This window comes from Paramisgurnus dabryanus, chromosome 20, assembly GCF_030506205.2.
Source record: "Paramisgurnus dabryanus chromosome 20, PD_genome_1.1, whole genome shotgun sequence".
Lineage (NCBI taxonomy): Eukaryota > Metazoa > Chordata > Actinopteri > Cypriniformes > Cobitidae > Paramisgurnus > Paramisgurnus dabryanus.
The window spans coordinates 2895098-2914785 of record NC_133356.1 but is presented as its reverse complement, the minus strand read 5'-3'; the positions used below and the strand labels follow the sequence as shown (position 1 = coordinate 2914785).

General features: G+C 37.1%; 1 protein-coding gene across 1 annotated transcript in view; it reads left to right on the top strand.

Annotated features, from left to right (window-relative positions):
* Positions 1-19688, top strand: part of crtac1b (cartilage acidic protein 1b) — a 58393-nt gene extending 38705 nt beyond the window's left edge. Inside the window, exons 9-15 of the mRNA XM_065297496.1 lie at positions 610-692; positions 1231-1331; positions 2939-3107; positions 7894-8039; positions 8128-8170; positions 12693-12836; positions 15538-19688. Coding sequence (XP_065153568.1) covers positions 610-692; positions 1231-1331; positions 2939-3107; positions 7894-8039; positions 8128-8170; positions 12693-12836; positions 15538-15644 — 793 coding nt within the window. The 3' untranslated portion in view covers positions 15645-19688. The remainder of the gene's footprint in view (positions 1-609; positions 693-1230; positions 1332-2938; positions 3108-7893; positions 8040-8127; positions 8171-12692; positions 12837-15537) is intronic.

The window sequence follows — 19688 nt, the reverse complement described above, 5'->3', positions numbered from 1 at the left end:
GAACCAGGATCGAAAAAGTTACCCGGGTGGATTCGTCAACATTTAAACGAGGGTAAGAAAGATGTGCACATATGTGCATATGCACTTCTTGTGAATTTAACAGGTATTTTGCATAAGAACCCTTACTGTATGTGAATAAGAGCCAGTGTTTGATTATGTAACAGACAGATTTCTTTAATAGTTACATTGTATGGCAGGAAACAATCATGTAAACTCTCAATGTTGGGGATTTGGTGGAACCCCAAACAAAGCAAGCCAGCTGTCCAACGGCCAAACCATAAACATTATTCAGTCCAGTCCACAAGTCTACCTGATGGGAAATTTCTTCAGTATCCATCCACACTCATTTTCTAATAAAAATGACTTAATATGGCGTTAAACATAGAATTTAAATTGGTTTTTAATCCCACGCTATAAAATAACCATAGAAACCTTTCTGTTAGTTTTATTAGTCATCCAAATACAAACTACCAGCATTAAAATGATTTAATTGGACCAATATTGTAGTGTCATGTAAATGAATATCTCATTCTGAGACTTGTAGCTACATCGATCCTTTGTGTTAAGCTTTGTCAAGCCAAAATAAATCCTTTATCTTAACTACGGCAGAGTTTCTCGAAGAGAACACGGAGATCCACAGATCGAGGAGCTGAACATCGGGGAGGCCGCAGAACCGGAGGGAAGGGGAACCGGTAGGAAGGGTTTGCTTGGAAAATTTAAGATTGTCCCATGAGTCTTGAAAATGGTTTGCTTTCTTAATGACTTGAAAATATCCAAGGGTTGTGTAATATATTTCAGAGACTCATCAGTAAGATGAATGAGATGCTAAACTTTAAATGAAGCTTTTTGTTTATCTGTTCCTGAAATACATTACAGATATCATTGGCTGTGTTTGCATCTGGCATGGCCCTGCCTCAGTATGGTAAAAGTTTATTGGTGGCAAAGTCTAATAATTATACACAGCCAATTTATTTCATTGGTTGATCGAAGACATGACATTGGCAAATAGGATTAAGAAATAGTGGTTGAGTGCATCTTTAAACATGTGCTCATTCTCTCTATACCACTAGATGGCATCATAAATCCAGGCTTGTGTGCTACTGCAGTCATGAATGATAACATTTTTGATCATATTCAGTATCAGTCATATAGAAAATAACTGTATTCAAATGTACCTGTACATGTTAAAATCTAAGATGTTTAAAGAAGCTGTGAACATCTGTATTACAGGAGCAGCTGTGACTGATTTTGACGGAGATGGACAGCTGGATTTGCTGGTGACACATGGAGAAAGTGCAGCTCAGCCCATCTCTGTCTACAAAGTCACGCAGGTGATGGCGAGTTTATACTTTGCTGACACTAAACATGCAATGTTTTTAGTTCTGGTAGCTCTTTTGATTTTAAGTTAGTATATCAAGCAGTGGCGGCCGGTGACAGAGGGCCTCGATGCAATTTTCGTCACAACATGTACAGTATGTAGCCCATCATGTGTGCGGTTTCTTATTTCAAATGAAGTGTTCTGCGCATTGAGAGATCCTGCGATCACGTGTCTTGTCAAAATAAGTGCCTGCTGCAGACGTCTAAAGGGTTTATGATAAAAGAGACGCACGCATTTGCCAGATACTCACATAATCTCATAATCAGAGTTTACTGTTAAGGGAGTGTCTTGCGTGTATTTTGTGAACGTGAGCGTCTCTTATCATAAATGATTTTGACGAGTGTGCAGCAGGCACTTATTTTGACAAAACTAGTGATGCACATGGTTCACATGAAGCTACAAACACATATTTTGAAAACACAAGCTACCCACTTGACACTCCGAACACTTATTTTGAGTTTATGCATAGAAAATAGACATAAAAACAAAACTTTTCAACTCATTCCCCGCCAGCCTTTTTTTGAAAAGTTGCCCGTCAGCATTTTTTGTGATTTTCACAAAAGTTTTACAAAATGCATTCCAAGAAAATTATCTTCTAAACATATGTAAACATACAAATATATCAAATAAAAGAACAGTCCCTCTGCTTTCAAACAAACAAACAAAACGGGAAAGAAAAAAACGTTTAATCCTATCTGTATTTTTTTTCTCTGCTTATAAACTCTTAAATATGAGGGTCGTAAACTCTTAAATAATTTTTTTTTTTTTGCAAAAAGCTGAAATAATTGCATTTTGTGAAAGAATTTTATAAGAGATCAGATTCAGAACGATTATCAAAACATACATTAAAAAATGTATACATTTTTTGCTTCATTTTTTTTTTATAAAAAAAGTAGTACAGATTAACATAAAAAGTTATCAGGAACATGTTTTTTTATGCAAATGTTTTCTATGTTTTTGACGAGATAGCTAATTAAAATTAAATTTGATAATTTATGAATCCTGGTTCTGATGTTGATCTGTTGCTGCTGTTTGCACGTTGAAATTAAATAAAATGTTGGGAAAATTAACAGAAATGAACTTGATGAAATCGCTACTATGTTGTGCATTGATTTATTAACTGTTTCCCAGCCATTGACAAGTTATCTCGTCAATTAAGATAAATCATTTGCATAAAAAAGTATGTGTTCCTGATGAATTTTTATGTAATCTGCAATACAGTGATTATCCACTATCGCACTTACCCAATTATTTACTAATTTTAAACTCTGTGTATGTTTTTATAATCATTCTGAATCTGATCTCAAACAAAATTCCTTTTTGTTTGTTTGTTTATTGTTTGTTTGAAAGCAGAGGGTATATATATATATATGTATGTATGATATATTTGTATGTTTATATATTTTTAGAAGAAAAATGTCCTGGAAGGCATTTTGTGAAACTTTTGTGAAATTCACAGAAAAATGCTGGCGGGCAACTTTTAAAAAAATGGCTGGCGGGGAATGAGTTAACTGTTTAAGAACCAATAATGTTAAATTGCTCTGTGTTGTCTTATTTTAGGGCTCATCTAATAAGTGGCTTCGTGTTATTCCACGCACACAGTTTGGGGCTTTTGCTCGTGGTGCCAAAGTAATCGTGTACACCAAAAGAAACGGCCCACATACACGAATCATAGACGGAGGATCCGGGTACTTGTGTGAAATGGAGCCGGTGGCTCACTTTGGACTAGGTATGTATTTCTTATTTACTCTTTCCCTTAAAGTCTGTCCAAAAAGTTGATCAATAAAGGAACAGTTGTTTTTCATATAATGAAAGTGAAGGGCCAAAAAAAGTGGAATTCATATGAAAGATTGCAAACAGACTCACTGTGGACACCCGAGAAGTCTGATTTGTAAACAAATCATTCAGATCAATTTTATGAACTGGATCAACTGAGTCATTGAAAATATTTGACTCACTTGTTTAAGATTTTTATGAGTACATCCACAAACTAGGATTTTTAGTAAACTTAAATTTGTATCTGCCTTCGAACAAAGCTGACAATGAAACAAAGTGATGTGCTTCTAATGACAAAATAGAATTTTTCCCAAATTGTTCCTTTAATAAAGCTATAGTTATGAAATTATGCAGACTTGTAAAATATCCATTTCATAAGTGCATCCACCGTGTGGTATCAGTCTCGGAAACGTTCAGGGTCACTGAGCGGCAGGAAACAAGCTTTCGCTCTACTGATTCATTACAGAGAAACAATTATGATGTAACTCCAGGTCATGTTCACTGGGGGAGACCCATAAGGTTATACAGCAGTAACATTATCCTCCGCGTGGAGGCCGCTTCCCTGAATATCCTCGTAGACCGGAGGCCCAGAGAGAAGACTGCAGGTGCGCCGGCCGGTGGCAGTGGACCGTGACCTTCTCTCGAGGCTTGGCGGCACACGGCTTCATCTTGGAGATATCGAACAGATTTAAAGCAGGAACATGCTGCCAGCGGGAAGCTCTGATTGTTTTGTATGTACTGTTAAAAAACATAGCGATAGACATCAGTGGTCATCGGTTCACTCGCGGGGGTCATGAATGTGTGTACGGGTTCATTGCTTTTCATGGAGGTTTCTGTCTGAGTGTAAATGTATGTAAAATATGCAAACTGCAAGTTTATCTTAATGACGAAGCACTGTGCTAGCACCATGGTACAATACATTACTTTAGGACAGTGTTTCTCAATTCCAGTCATAGCACCTGCTAACATAATGTTTTAGGTGTCTTCTTTAGGGATGTTCATTTCAGTATAACATTGGCCTACACCTTTAAGTCAATTAAGAAAGAAAATAGTATATATAAATAGCAAACAAAAAATATTTAACATTTTCATTTGAACAAAAGTAATCTTTAAAGTGATAGGTCACCCGAAAATTGAAAATAATGTCATTAATGACTCAACCTCATGTCGTTCCAAACTCGTAAGAGTTCATCTTCTGAACACAGTTTAAGATGTTTTAGATTTAGTCCGAGAGCTTGTTGACCCTTCATTGAAAATCTACGTACGGTATACTGTCCATGTCCAGAAAGGTAATAAAACATCATCAAAGTAGTCCATGTGACAACAGTGGGTCAGTTAGAATGTGTTGAAGCATCCAAAATACATTTTGGTCCAAAAATAACAAAAAATTATGACTTTATTCAGCATTGTCTACTCTTCCGTGTTGTGAAGCGCATGCGCGAGACTAAAGTCACGTGACTGCAGTGACACGAATGACATGTTATCCTCAGACATGTTTATGAATTTTTATTTCAAAGTTACAGCGTGCGTCTCCCTCAGACTGTAAACGAAGCCCGGGCGCACAAAAAAAAAAACGAAATAAAAAACAGCTGGGGCGCACCAGATAACACGTCAGCCGCGTCACTGCAGTCACGTGACTTTAGTCTCATGCATGCGCTTCACAACAGATGCAGAAAAGACAATGTTGAATGAAGTCGTTTTTTTTAATTTTTGGACTAAAATGTATTTTCGATGCTTCAACACATTCTATCCCAGGTGAAAAATAATTATATTAAAATATACTTTAAAAAAGATTACCAAGTATATTTTCTACATTTTGCACTATTTTCGTCAAATCCAAGTATAGTTAAGTGTATTCAACTATGTATTAACTTCAACTTAACATCTATTTGACTACACTTCAAGTGTAAATAGTATACTAAAATGGAACAAATTTTTTAAAACTTCAAGTGCACTAAAATACACTACTGAAAATCAAGATTCATGAGCAATTAAGAACCCTTACAGTACAACTGCATTGTATCGCCATTTTAATGGAAATACAATTAAAAAGACATTGCAGTGCAAATTATAGTTGTGTTTACACTAAAAGTATACTTTTTAAAAGTACATATTAAATACTCTTTAAATAAAGCACAAGTAGAAGCATACTTCAATCATATTTCTAATACACTAAAGTATACTCGTTTTTTACCTGGGTAACTGACCCACTGATGGACTACTTTGATGATGTTTTATTACCTTTCTGGACATGGACAGTATACCGTACGTAGATTAGCAATGAAGGGTCAGAAAGCTCTCGGACTAAATCTAAAACATCTTAAACTGTGTTCCGAAGATGAACAGAGGTCTTATGAGTTTGGAACGACATGATGGTGAGTCATTAATGACATTATTTTCATTTTTAGGCACCGTCATTGGGCACTGTAAAGCATATTGATCACAATCACAATATTCAGGAGACCAAACAGTCAAAAGTAGTTTTAACAACTGGCAAATGTAAACTACCGAACATTTAATCTCTTTATAACTTAAAATGCATGTGTTTGTGTATAATCTATATGGGACAGAAGAAGAGACTGAATGTTAAATTGAAATAACAAAGTAAAGAAAAGTTATGTTGTCTTTTCAATTAAAAACACTTACTGTAGTGACCCCATACTGACCAAACTCCATGATGTTTTTTAACAAAGCTAATAGTCAACATTGACATATCCCAGTAATTCAGATTTGCTAATCTAAAAAAAGTGTGTATATGGATTAGGGTGATCCAACCTAATTTTGCTTTGAAAAACCAGGACAAAAGTGAAATGGTTAACATGATCCTGGATAGCAAAACATGGGATTTCCAAATATGGATAATTTTTAGCCATTATTAGATTAAACCTCACTAGATTAGATTTAGAAATTAGGATTTCACACTAAACACTTCATTTTATTTTGTATTTAATCATTCATACACAGATTTTCTGTATGTTTTGGTTGTGTTCTCATAAAGAAACTGAAAAGATAATGATATATGATCATTTATACCATCAATAAAAGCAACAAATCTAATGGTGGCATGGTGGCCTAAGACTTTTGCACAGTACTAATGTGTGTCATCCACATTAGATCAGATGCGTGATGCTCAGTGAAACCATCTTTTTTAGTAACTGCTGCTGAAATGTCATCCTTTTTGTCTGGGAATGCACCTGAGCCACCCTGGACCCTGCCAGGAGCCCTGTGGATCTGTTTACCGCTTTAATTAAGAACTGGGAAGGTGGTCAAAGCTTCTCTCCTGCTTGATGCCCCACAGTGTTCCTCCTTATTTTTCTTCCTTTAAAGGGGAAATATCATGAAAATATGACTTTTTCCATGTTTAAGTGTTATAATTGAGTAACTTCGTTTTGATAAACCATTCTCTAAAAGCATGTAAAAAAAATAGCTCATTGAAATTTGCCCCCCCCCTTGTGATGTCAGAAGGGGATAATACTGCACCTTTATCTGCACAATCCAACCACAACACTGCCATTTAGTGTAGAGATCAGCTCATTTACATTTAAAAGGACACACACAAAAATGGCAGATTTTGCTCACACCTACAAAGTGTCAATTTTACCATGTTATAATAAATTATCCATGTGGTATTTTGAGCTAAAACTTCACATGCGTACTCTGGGGACACCAAATATTTATTTTACATCTTAAATGAAATGTCCCTGCCTCTCCGTCTCCGCCACCACATTTGTTGCCTTTGCATGTAGACACCATAACAAAAGACGCATTAACATTGCATGTTTGAAGTGACTCAATACCCGTATATGACCCACAGAAGTGTAAGCAGGAAAAAGTGCATATATTTTAATATTTACCAATCGGTTTCAGGCCTCATTCATATGTGGAAATAAATCGGATATGACTCGGATACATGCATTTGGATCAGATTTTCCCCTGTCAAGACCTGTTGTGCGTCATTGAAAATACGATGATGGCAAATGACGTCAACTGACATCACATGACTCTTCTTAGCAGCACAATGGAGGACGATGGCTCCACTTAGTGGAGTAATGTTGAAGTTTTTTGTTACAGAATTGTGTGCATCCATATCGCAACATTTTACTTCCTCTGTTCCGGGTCAGCAAGTCTACCTTGAATTGTTTTGCCAAGTCTCCTTGTACCATCATGCTAACTACTGTCCTGTTCTCTGTGGTAGAGCCAGTTGTGTCTGACAATCTTGTTACAAAAAGGAAGTCGCTAAGTGGACATTGCCGTAAACCCTCTTAAACTGAGTGCTTTCCAACCAGCGTGCCATTTATTTCAGCTTTGAACAAAAGACAGATTTCATCAGTCTGGTATATATGAGAACCTCCTTGTTTTAATACCTCAGTGGCCGCCGTGCCAAAAACTCTCCAGTCTGTGAACCCCACACACCGTCAGCCACAAGAGACGCGTTCGACCTGTATTAAATGAGACATGTTCAGGCTTCGATGCTTACAGAGCTGCCCACAGCTGAGACCGAGCACATTCTTGAGCATTTGTTTAAGAGCCTGCGCTCGACGTGCCAGACCAGCTCGTTCCAACCTGAACTTTGCCGAGAAACTTCTTGGGAGGGCGTTCACTCCAGAATGGTATTTTTCCATGGAGAGCCGTATGTTAAGAAAATAAATCATTCATTGTGTCTCCAAAGCCTGAGGGGAAGTTGTAAAGACAGACTGTTCGTGAAGTATTGAAAGGATTTCTGTTTGCTGCCCTGACAGGGAAAGACGTGGCCACCAATGTGGAGGTGTTCTGGCCAGATGGACGCTCTGTGGCAAGGCCGCTGGAACCCAGCGACATGAACCAAGTTATGGAGATCCAATACCCTGAAAAAGAAGAGGAAGTGACCCCAGCTGTCGAGATTGAGGTACACGCCCTGTTCGCCCTTCTTGTGTGTTTTCTCTTTTTGAAAGATGTAATTGTTTTAGACATTTTGATTCTTTTCTTTCATGCAGTGTGGACCAGGATTTGAGGTCAATGAAAATGGACGTTGCACAGGTAAGCGTTTTTGCCAAACGGAAAAACGTGTGTGTGTGCATCGAGTGTGTACATCAAGTCTTTTTCCAACCCCAAGTTTGACATTGCGTAGCTGGTGGTAAGTTATTTTTCATTGAGACAGACCTGTCAATCAATTTTGAATTCACATTTTAGCAGTTACCTTTGTGTCGTCATCAGATAACAAAGGAAAATAAATAGAGCAACGGCCCAAATTGGATGTGAGGTCACCGGGGTTTCTTTCTGTCTGACTGATGCCTGCGGGGCTGCAGACTGCACACATGCTGATGCCGTTTACATCCGGGTCCAGTCGGGTTAAAAAATTGCTACTGGTTCCGGTCGGACTTGGGTCTAATTTTTTCGGTTTGCTTCGGGTTTGGTCTTTCTTTAAAAACAAAATAGGGATGGGATGATAAATGCCGATACACACTAAGGCCCAATCCCAATTCTACCCCTTACCCCTTCCCCTGTGTTTGGCACATTCATGTGGTAGGGGTGTCTCAATTCTCTTTTGGCTGGAGGGGAAGCTATTTCATGTACTACGGCTTTTGTTCAGTAAAGGGCTCAGTATAGTTCTGCGTAGGTCCTACGGCGTAAGTTACGCTTCGTTTTCATTTATACTTTTGCGTCGTCGTCTGCATCAACGTGCAAACACACATGCAGACCACTGGTAGGCAGTATCCACACGTGTTTCCACAGTAGCAGCGCGACTGTCAATGAAGAAGCAGCTCGGCAAGTTTAACCCACAAACAAAGAAGAAACAGCAACTTGTTGTGTATGTTTTGAGATGACCAGCAGTGATGGAAGTAAATAAACAGCGACCAATAATGCAGTTTGAGTTAAATCACGCCTCAACTTGGCCCATCTTTGTTCTCACCGTCACAAACAGAAATACCTATGACGTAGTTTTTTTATCTAATAAGAGAGGTTCTAGTGGACTAGTCACAGCACGCGCTCTGAAAAATTTGGCACTGTGCACGTCAGGCTACGCAGAGGCTACAGATAACCTACGGCGTACAGTAGACCTTACGCATGACTATAAATTGGACTTAAGTCCTTATCGATCTGAAATCACTGTTAGTTTGAGTCATTTAAAACATGCATTTAAAAAAGCAACACTCGTCAAACAAAATCATTATACATATTCTTTATTATCATGAAAATACTTGAAAAGGTTTGAAGAACATCAATATAAGTATATGCTTAAGTCATGGTTCTTCTTCTGCGGTCCATATTGAGTTTCTACACAAGAGTGCCCTCTGGCTTTTGGATGTAGCGGCATTTCATCGTAATTCATTGAGAAGCACAGCAAGCATCATCGGCCGATTTACCAGTCCATCCCTAAAAAATTGTATTCAGGTCAGGTTAGTGATTCAGGACATTTCAGGTTGGGTACATTTCTTCGGACTCGAGAAGACTTCTAGTGTAAACTACGTAAACATGAATTTGTGACAGTATTGCATTATGTGCATGTGTTAATTCAGTCTACAGGCATGCGTGAGTAAAATAAAACAGTGGTGGCCTATAGACCAATTTAGAGTAGACTTCACAGTTACGTCACCTCAAGCTGCGCGCGCAATGCGGTTGCAGAAAAACAGTGGAAATGAATTAGACACTAGGGCTGTCAAAATGGCTGAACAAGTACATTCGAAATTCGTCCTTGAAAAATAATAAAATTCGAATTATATTCGAATTATAAAGACCTACTTTATCTTGGAGAAAATACTCCTAAAAGCCCACAAGAGGGCGCAGCACAAAGCCTGACTCATGCACAGCATATTTTTTCCTAAAACGAATGTTATAAACACTAATAAATTAAACATAATTTCTTAAATTCATATGCAAAGGAACAAAAGTGCACATAGATATCTGGAAGTGCAAAATGCCTCAACAGCCAGCGTGTGTTATACATTAATTAAATTTACAAAAAAATGTACAGAGCCTCAGTCAAAACAGAACACAACGGTGTCTTAATGAAATCAAAATTAACCAGTATATTTGTGCACCTGTAAATGTACAAAACGAATGCCATGCATAGACAATGCATATTAATATAGGGCATTTTAAATAATATATAAGTAGATAAATGTACGTGTTTCTAATAAAGTATGAAAACGAATGAATCTTTATTTAAGCCAAAATAAGTGGGAAAGATCATTAGTCATTTAAATTTTGTCAAGCTTAAACACTATTCACAACAACTTATATTATATTTTGTGTGTTCCTTGGTTGAAAATATGTAGAAATATATGCGAGTAATAAAGTACAGAACAGAAATGTTTAACTTACGCGCAGAGTGAAGCCGTTAATAAAGCAGACTCTCCGTAATTAACATAGAGGACGTGCTGAAACAGTCGAGTTGGCAGATGATCATCATGTTAATATTTCACGCAGATAATGTTGATGAAAAACTTGCATATCAAATGTCCAGGTGAAAGTCAAGTTTCCAGTCAGTTATAAAAATAAAGCCACCGCGTCGTGCAACTCTCTCATATGCGGTGTGGACTCTGTAGATGCACATATGGTTTTAATGTTGCTAAACAAGCAGCTGAATTATGGCACTTTCGTGTTGATCAGTTAAAGTTATTTTAAACTTTAAAACTGCATTTAGAAGCAGACGACATGCATCTCAGCTAGTTTCACTTTGCGATTGAATTCCAGTTGATGCTCCAAAAACCAAAGAAGCATCACACAGCCCTTTTAATATGTATTCTGTCCGACTCGTAATCCCCACTGTCTTTTCTTGCTATTTTTCAAATGAATAACGCTGGCTTGCTCCGCATAGTTGGCTGAGCCGCTAACGCTCTGTATAACAATCCGCGTCAGTTACGTCATCATCACGTTGCGTGAGCTTCCTGACACAGGTAAAATTCGAATGCAAAGTTTTACGTTCGAATATGCATATTTTTTTTTACATTCGACGAATATTCGAAATTCAAATTAAAATTTGACAGCCCTATTAGACACGAGTGAAAAGAGCAAGATAACTCACTAGAAAATTTCCTGTTGTGCTGTTAAGTGTCAGAATAAGAATGCCAAAAAAGATGGCTTTCATTTTTATAGAATACCATCGTCGAAGACATCATTTGAAGATAAACGTAGGTGTTTATGATTACAATAAGCCCTTAAACGCACAGAATGGAGCGAGGAAATCATCTGGAAATCTTTTAATAATTAGAATAGAAAATAATAAGAGAAGATGTCAGGTGTTCTGTCGAAGTCTGTTCCCTCCATGTGTTTCTTATAGCGTTTTTAATCACGTTACAATTATAATTTATTCAGAATAAATGTTTTTTTATACTGAAAAAGCAATAATATCAAACATTTTTTATATTTCATAATTTTTCGTTTTCTATTATTTATTTTTATTTTCTTATATCTTAGCTTATGTCTTCTTCCTGTTTGTTCTAAAATTATTATGTTTACATACTTAATAAATATAGCACACACACACACACACACACACACACACACACACACACACACACACACGATGTAAAGTGTTATTAATATATAAACAGGCCTTTTTAATGTATGTTTAAACATAATACTTTTATAATAGTTTTAGAACAAACACGTAAGATAAATATAAGGAAGAAATAATAGAAAACAGGAAAATTATGAAATATTTCATAAACGCTATTATATATAATACATGATAGTATTGCTTTTATATGTACTTTAGTGATTCAGACTGTAAAAATAATTGATTTAGCAAAAAAGAACAATACATATACATTACATACATGCATATCAGTAGCCAAGCCATTTAAACTTTTTATCTATCTAAAAAATAAACGTAACGTGATTAAAACGCTATAAGAAACATTGCACTAAAGGGAAACATAGGGGAATCAGACTTCGACAGAACACCGGATCCATAAAAATCACGGTTTAATGCTAAAACACTTCACAACCCTACTGCAGAGCAGTCACTTTCTGCAACCAGTTTGGCTCCGCCCACAAAAAACGTCATCTCTGTTTGCAAACATGAAATTGGTCTATAGGACTGTGTTTGTGCTGTTCAAGATACTGACAAACAAAGTTTACCAAATTTTATTGCTTTATAGTCCAGGGTCACTTGTAGTTATAAACCTACTTTTTCATCCAGCTTAATACTTTCAACGTCGTTGTGATTTTTTGTATTTACCGCACCTGTATCTCTCTGTAGACGAATGCGTATGTGCGCAGGCTTGTAGTGTTTCTTCACATCACCACCTACTGGCCTGGCATATGCCCAACAGTGGATTTACTTGTCTTCTCAGATCCATGTAAACTCTTTGACAGCGTTGTCATGGGTATATGCATTTTTTCATAAACACAAAGTAAAACCTTTTCTCTTTTCCACTACAGCGTTGTCGTGTAAACATAGCCTATGTTAATTGTTTATTCGGTAACCCATCGAATAATGCAAATATGATAAATATGAATGTCAAACTATGACTGTTACGTTTATTTTCCGAATCCCTCACCCATGCCTGTGTTACATTTCACGTTTAATCCCATGAAACCTGTCCTTCTTCAGATCGAGACGAATGCACGCAGTTTCCGTCCGTGTGTCCCCACGAGCGGCCCGTCTGCACAAACACCTACGGGAGCTTCAAGTGCCGTGCGAACAAAAGGTGCAACCAGGGATACGAGCCGAATGATGAGGGTACAGCGTGTGTAGGTGAGCTGGAACTAAAGCCGGATGATTAAGGACCATTGTTGTTTTGGTGCAACTAGGAGACCTTGAGAAAAGCTCACATTTCAAAGTCTCGTTGTTGTGGTCTGCAGTGGCGCCCCCAAGGGGGGGCCAGGGGGGGCCGCGGCCCCCCCATAAAAGTCACTGGCCCCCCCAGTGGCCCCCCCAAACAGAATGAGATTTAAAAAAAAAAAAATTTTTTTTTTTGAGATTTTTAGATTGAAATAATAGTAGTAATATGTATTCATTAAAATGTACACTAAAAGCTATGTAAAAAAATAAAATACATTTGTATAATGTGTTAAATAGAATACAACCTTAACCCCTCCCCTCTCCTTTACCCGCGATTACGCGCAGCCGCACTACCATCCATGTGACGTACACGTGACGTCCTGTTCGCTCCTGTTCAGCCATTGCATGCATTACAGAAGAAACTCACAAACTAGTAAGTAAAACTCAGTTAATTCTATTAATATTGAGCATATTGTTTCAACTTAGATAATCACTGTCAGGGTTTAAATTGGGCTGGGGCCACCCGGGGCTAAACCCCGGCACTAGAGACGTCATGCCCATTCAAACTGACCCTCGGTTTTTGAGCCAACTGGATTTTGCATGCAACCTCAAAATCAAAGAAGCATCCATTAATCTGTTACTTGTCTTTTAATCTGTTTAATATGCGCAATATTATCAATTCTGTGCTGCATCATTGTCACTTTCACTTGTCATTTTTGCCGCTTTGATCGTGTTAAATTTCTTTATTCTGGCGTCATCAGCGTCGGAGCGCGCTCACAAGCTTTGCTGTTGCATTTGGCTATCTGAGGAATTAAAACGTCTAAGAAACGCTTACAACATTTCCAAACCCCAGGACAGTAATGTGCTGTTAACCTCCTCTGTGTAGAAAATGTATAGTTTAAAATGTGACCGTCTGGACTTTATATTAGTAGAGATTTCTAGATTTATCTTCTTGGCACAACGCCAAAGTTCGCCAGAGTTCACGGGGGCGCAGAATCACACATGCTCACATACGAGGTAACATTTAATAAAAAAGTCTGTTACTCTAATAATTTTATCTAAACATATTGTTTCAAATCGTTATTGAACATTAAAATCAATCACGTGGCTATAGCTTATGTCATTTTCGTTGTTTATGTACTTTATGGATTTATAATTACATTAATTTCATAGGATAATGCAGTTGTTTTGCAAAATGCATTAATGACACAATTAGAAGTCATTAAACAAAACGTAAATAAACAAAACATGCCGTTTCAGATGTAAATATGATGCCAATATGTCAATAATCCGATTGAATAGTATTTGATATAAAAGTTAGTCAACACTTTTGTTTTGGAGGTTTTTGCATGAAGGCTGGGGCGCTTAGCTTGTTACAAATGTAAGTGCCATAGAAAAGACTGAAGAATCTATAATATTTCGTTTGATGTCTGTGTATGCACACATTTCTGTGAGCTGTGCACACTGTGCCCCCTTAAAAAATGGTGCATGACGCCCGTGCCCGGCACATAGGCTGAAGGTCTCGCTCTACTCTTGCCAGTGTACCCGCTGCACTTGTGCATGTGCACTCACTGCCTGCGGTGCCGCGAAGGGAATAATGTGTTTCCATTCATTATGGGGCATACTCACCAAACGCAAGTTCAACGATTTGCGCGAGTAGATTACATACAAAGTCAATGCAAAGACGCAATCAGACAGACGCGTCCTCGCAAGGGGCGATGCGAAATGCCAATGACGCGAATTGGGCTGCGCAATTGCCGAAAACACGCGCTTTTCCCTTCAAACGCGTCTTTGTGTGTATGTGTATGTGTGTGTGTGTGTGTGTGTGAGAGAGAGAAAGAGAGAGAGAGAGAGAGAGAGAGAGAGAGAGAGACAGAGAGAGACAGAGAGAGAGGTAAGATTGGTGCCCACGTCGAGAAAACTTTATAGAAGACTAGAAACGTGTTAAGGACTAAAGTATGTCACTTTAATTACAGTATGTTAACTGGATAACACTGGATATAACTCATTGTAATAAAATAATGTATTTTAAATACACAAATCAAACGATGATCGGTCGATACTCATCTTTGATAGATTAATACTATTCCACCATCTGATCTTTAAATTATTTGTATTTGTCTCTAGTAAATCATATACTAGTAATAAATAAGAACAACTATACAAGTAGCATTAAAAGCAATGGGAAAACTGTTGACCATTAGATTCAGGCATAAAATTTTTTTTTATTGTGCCACCCTAAGATTTGTACTGGCCCCTTTGTGCCCCCCCATGAAAACAATCCTGGGGGCGCCACTGGTGGTCTGCTGTCTGTAGCTGAATTCACTTGATACCGTACACATTTATTGTAGATCGAAAAGAAAATGCATGTTAACTCTTTCCCTTTAATTAATGGGAATTTCGATTATGTCTGCGACAACGCTTTCCTGCTATTGACAGAAATGTCACTGTTATACGGTGCTGTTACACGATCGTCTTTCTGAATCAAATCTGAGCAGAAGTCTTCAACAAAAAAAGACTTTTATCCAAAGTGACTTGCAGTGCATTGCATGCTATAGATTTTATCAGTGTGTGTGTGTGTGTTAATTGGGAATTAAACCTAGTGACCTTTGCACTGGTCTCCAGTTTAAAACAGTGATTAGTTTGCTTTCTTTTCTCTGTTTTCTCCCTGCAGCTCAGGTGGCTTATTTTGGAGAAAACAGATCTTCATCCTTCAAACTTTGGTCTTCTTGTCCTCTTGTACTATCTGTACTCATCTTCACTGCATGCTTGTGGGCATGAAGGTCCGAGTCTCTCTGCTCCTGACATCCGTCACCCTGCTTGTTCTCTTTTTCTCTGAGATCCTATCACACCGAGAGTATTTGGAGACGGTTGTAAAACAAACTCTCTACGGACAATTCACTTTCCTGTTGTTTCTGCAATATCTCATTTGAATCATGATCAATAACAGACTTGTAGAAATAATGCTTAGCTTTCCAGTTGGGAGCCTCAAAAGATCCCTGTTTGTTGGAAAAAAAACAAGACTTCTCGTTCCAGCTGTAATGAGAAAAGGCTCTGATCAAAAACAGTCCTGTTTTTCATCATATTCGTCAAGCGTGATTCGGGATAAGATTGTAATTGGTATGATCTTCATAAAAGGCCTTCTCTCAGCGTGTCACGGGCATGTAAACAAACGGTCACGGGTTCAATCCAGTTCTAGTGCATTCAAACTCATATCGCATCTCGCCAGGAAGCGGCGTGTTTGCAGGTTTTTCAGGAGAGCATTATGTCCCGGCCATCTGTTTCACGCAAGGTTACATTTCTTAAGCGCTGAATGATACGTTCGTACGGTATAATTTTGACCCTCAGTTGTGACTGGCTGCTGGCAGGATCAGTGCATGTTTTTGGCATGAATGATTGACAGGTTAAGCCAGTAAAGTAAAAGTTTTCCTCTTTATCATGTTAAAAAAGTATAGTGGCTAACCTCATAACATTTCTCAGAAACATATTCATGTTTCATGCAATTATAAAAAATGTTTTTTGAGACCATTTGGAGGTTTTTGCAATGTAAGATTTTCATGACAATTGGCACATTCTTATTACCATAATGCAAAAAATAATATATTATATGTTGACATTAATAATGAAAGATTCATTATGGTCACATTTGTTACACTGCCTTATAAGCTGATTATAATGAGAAAAAAAACATAGTTTTATATTATTTCTCATTTTACATTAAAAGGTTACAGTAATAAAAACCTAATGAGAAGGATCATTGAAAATTATGGAAACCAACTGTGTTTTTCATTTGTTTGTTTTTTTATAGCAAAAATAAGAACGTGACATCTTAAAGCGTAACTAAACCCCTGTTCAGACCCTCACTCCACCCACTGGCAATATTTGAAAAATGCAAGAAAAGTGGGCGGACCCCAACGGAGATATAGGGGACGAACTGAGCTCGTACCAAGTGTGTGGTGAGATCGTAACAAGGGTGTGGTGAGCTTCAATTTGCTTGCGTAGGGTCGTACCACATACGTCACGCGGTACCGCAACATTCAATAGGAAAATTAAACTGCAGTAGCCACCGTTCAACCTGAAGAGGGCAGCACTTAGAGGTTTTTACACAATATATTGTAGCATTGAAACACTTTATACCCAAATGTCAAAAAAATTACTAAAATCAATAAACAACACAAATAAAGACCTATTCTTACAGATTATTAACTATAAAAAAGTTGGTTTAGGGTTTAGTTACTCTTTAAGATCTTAAGAGCTTAACAACTTGGCATGATTTACACTACAATAGAAATGCTGTATGTTTTACACCATGGCAAAATATAAAAAAGCAGTCCAAAATCACTGTGGACGGGTGCATAAACATATAGCTATAAAGTTAAGACTGTGTCTTAACTCTTTCCCCACCATTGATGAGTTATCTCTTCAATTATGCTATTATCCACTAGGTGGTGCTCTTACACAACTTATAAAACAGTAAAGCATCCACTGATCCAAAAACAGTTAAACTCTGTGTATGTTTTTATAATCGCTCTAAATCTGATCTTTAACAAAAGTCCTTCACATAAATTGAATTGTCTCAGCTTTTTGCTTGAAATTTGGTATTTTTAAAGAAGCCTACCCATATATGAGAGGTGATAAAAGAGAACAAATAAAAATAGGATGAACATTTTGTTGTTTAAAAATAGAGGGTCTGTTCTTTCATTTGAAATATTATATGTGTATAGATTTAAAGAAAATATTCTGGAAGGCACTCACCTTGTAGGAATACACATGAATTATTATATATTCATAATTTATATCCCATTATAAATCTTCAAACATTTTGACAGACTATATATCACTGGAAAGCTCTAAGAAACATTTTTCATTAAAAATGATGCAGTGACAGTAATTTATTAATTTGTGACAGGAGTATGCAGCAAACCGTTGACACATTAGTTGGTAAAACCACTAAAAGAGTACAAAAACCTTATTGTTTGTGATTTTAGGATAAGTAATTTAGATTTATGGCCATTTTGGGAGTAAAACATTTTCAATTTTATGGGTTTTTAATATAAAATCAATACTGTATTGCATAATTTTTATTTAATAAAAATATTTAAATTGACTTTTGCTTCTAGACCAAATAATGGTGACAGTTAAAGGGTTTTAAGACTAGTCTTTGAAGTTTATGCAACCGGCCACCAGGTGTTAAAATTACACGGCTGTACACCCACAGATGTAACTAACACTATATCTACACTTTATAGTGTTACATGTTGAATGATCCTGGCAGTTAATAAATCAATTAAAGGCGGGGTGGATGATTTTTGAGAAACGCGTTGGAAAAGGGAGTCGGGCCGAGTACCAAAACCCACTTGTAGCCAATCAGCAGTAAGGGGCGTGTCTACTAACCAACATCGTTGCCTGGGTTGCGTATGTGTGGGGCGGGTCTATCAAAAGAAGGTGCAGATTCTATTACGGTAGAGGCGTGTTTGTTTAGGTGATTTCAAATATCAACATAGGCTTTCAGAGATCATGCACCCCGCCTTTAAGTTCATTTTACAAGTAATGATTGATCCCAAAAACTTTCATTCTGGCTCATGCTTTTTGTGAATAGCCAAATATACAAGAAAAATGGCTTTGTCTTTCCACCTTACATACTGAACATGTTGATATTTATTTTTGTTAATTAAAATACAATTGCAATTTTGTCATATTACACCCTGTATTGAGCATAATACTGATCACTATGCAGAATATTGGCCAAAGGTTATTAAGCCTTTATTAATTAATGAGTGATTCAGTAAATGATAATGTATATTAAAAATGCACCTGCTTTTATCCACAGATCAACCTTATTGAAAGAGTATGGCCTGTGATGAAAGTGTTAGATCTTTCATGATGTGTGCATTCTCTGTATTTTATTAAACTATTTTATAAATAAGATAAACCATACTGTGGTTTAGCCAAAATGTGGCGACTGCTTCAGGAAAATTTATCATTTCAATAATACCTGTAGTTGCATCCAGACCAGATGTAAGGAAAGGCTAAGTTCAGAATATCAATAAATGGGTGATTATATAATTGCTGGTACATTTGGTGTCCATATTTTTTTTTTTTTTTTAAGCAATAAAGGTTAGATAGTCTGGTTTGGCTGGTCTGATTTACTGGTTTTACATGGGTTTGGGAACCAGCATGCAAAACACAATATATACTTGTGAAAACAATACTAGTATTTGCAACAGGTATAGTGATGTCAGTATTTAAGATCCTTGAATGATCCTTCAAATTATATGAGCTGCTTAATGTCATTGTTTAATTTGACATTTTAGTATGTCCATATTCATTGTAAATGAGATCCATCTGTAAAATAAAGTCAAGAAGTTTTTCTCTTTTGGTTTTCATTTTTTCTATTACTATTTTCACATAAAGGATAAAAATGCACATTCATAAGCGGAGGGGTTTAAATGTTAAATCAGTGCTAAGTAACCCTTCAAACCAAACACATGAAAACATCAGGTAACTGACATGTTAGGTCATTTGGAAAGAAGTGTGTCTATATCTCAGACAGCTTACCTGAGGCTGTGAGATCTTTGTCTCTGCTTGTGATTCGGGAGACATATTTCAGATAGTTGGACAAGTCCAAAAGATAAAGAGAGAGATAGAGAGGAAGAAATGTGAAGAGAAAATACAAACTTAAGTCAGATGAAATCTTGGAGAGGAAAGCAAATAGTCTCAGAGATGTAAGGTCACTGAGTGTTTGTTGTCTTTGAATGCAACATTAGATTCCTAAGGCTGGGTCGAAGTTGAAACCGAGCGCTGTGCTAGGATTGGCTAGTGAGA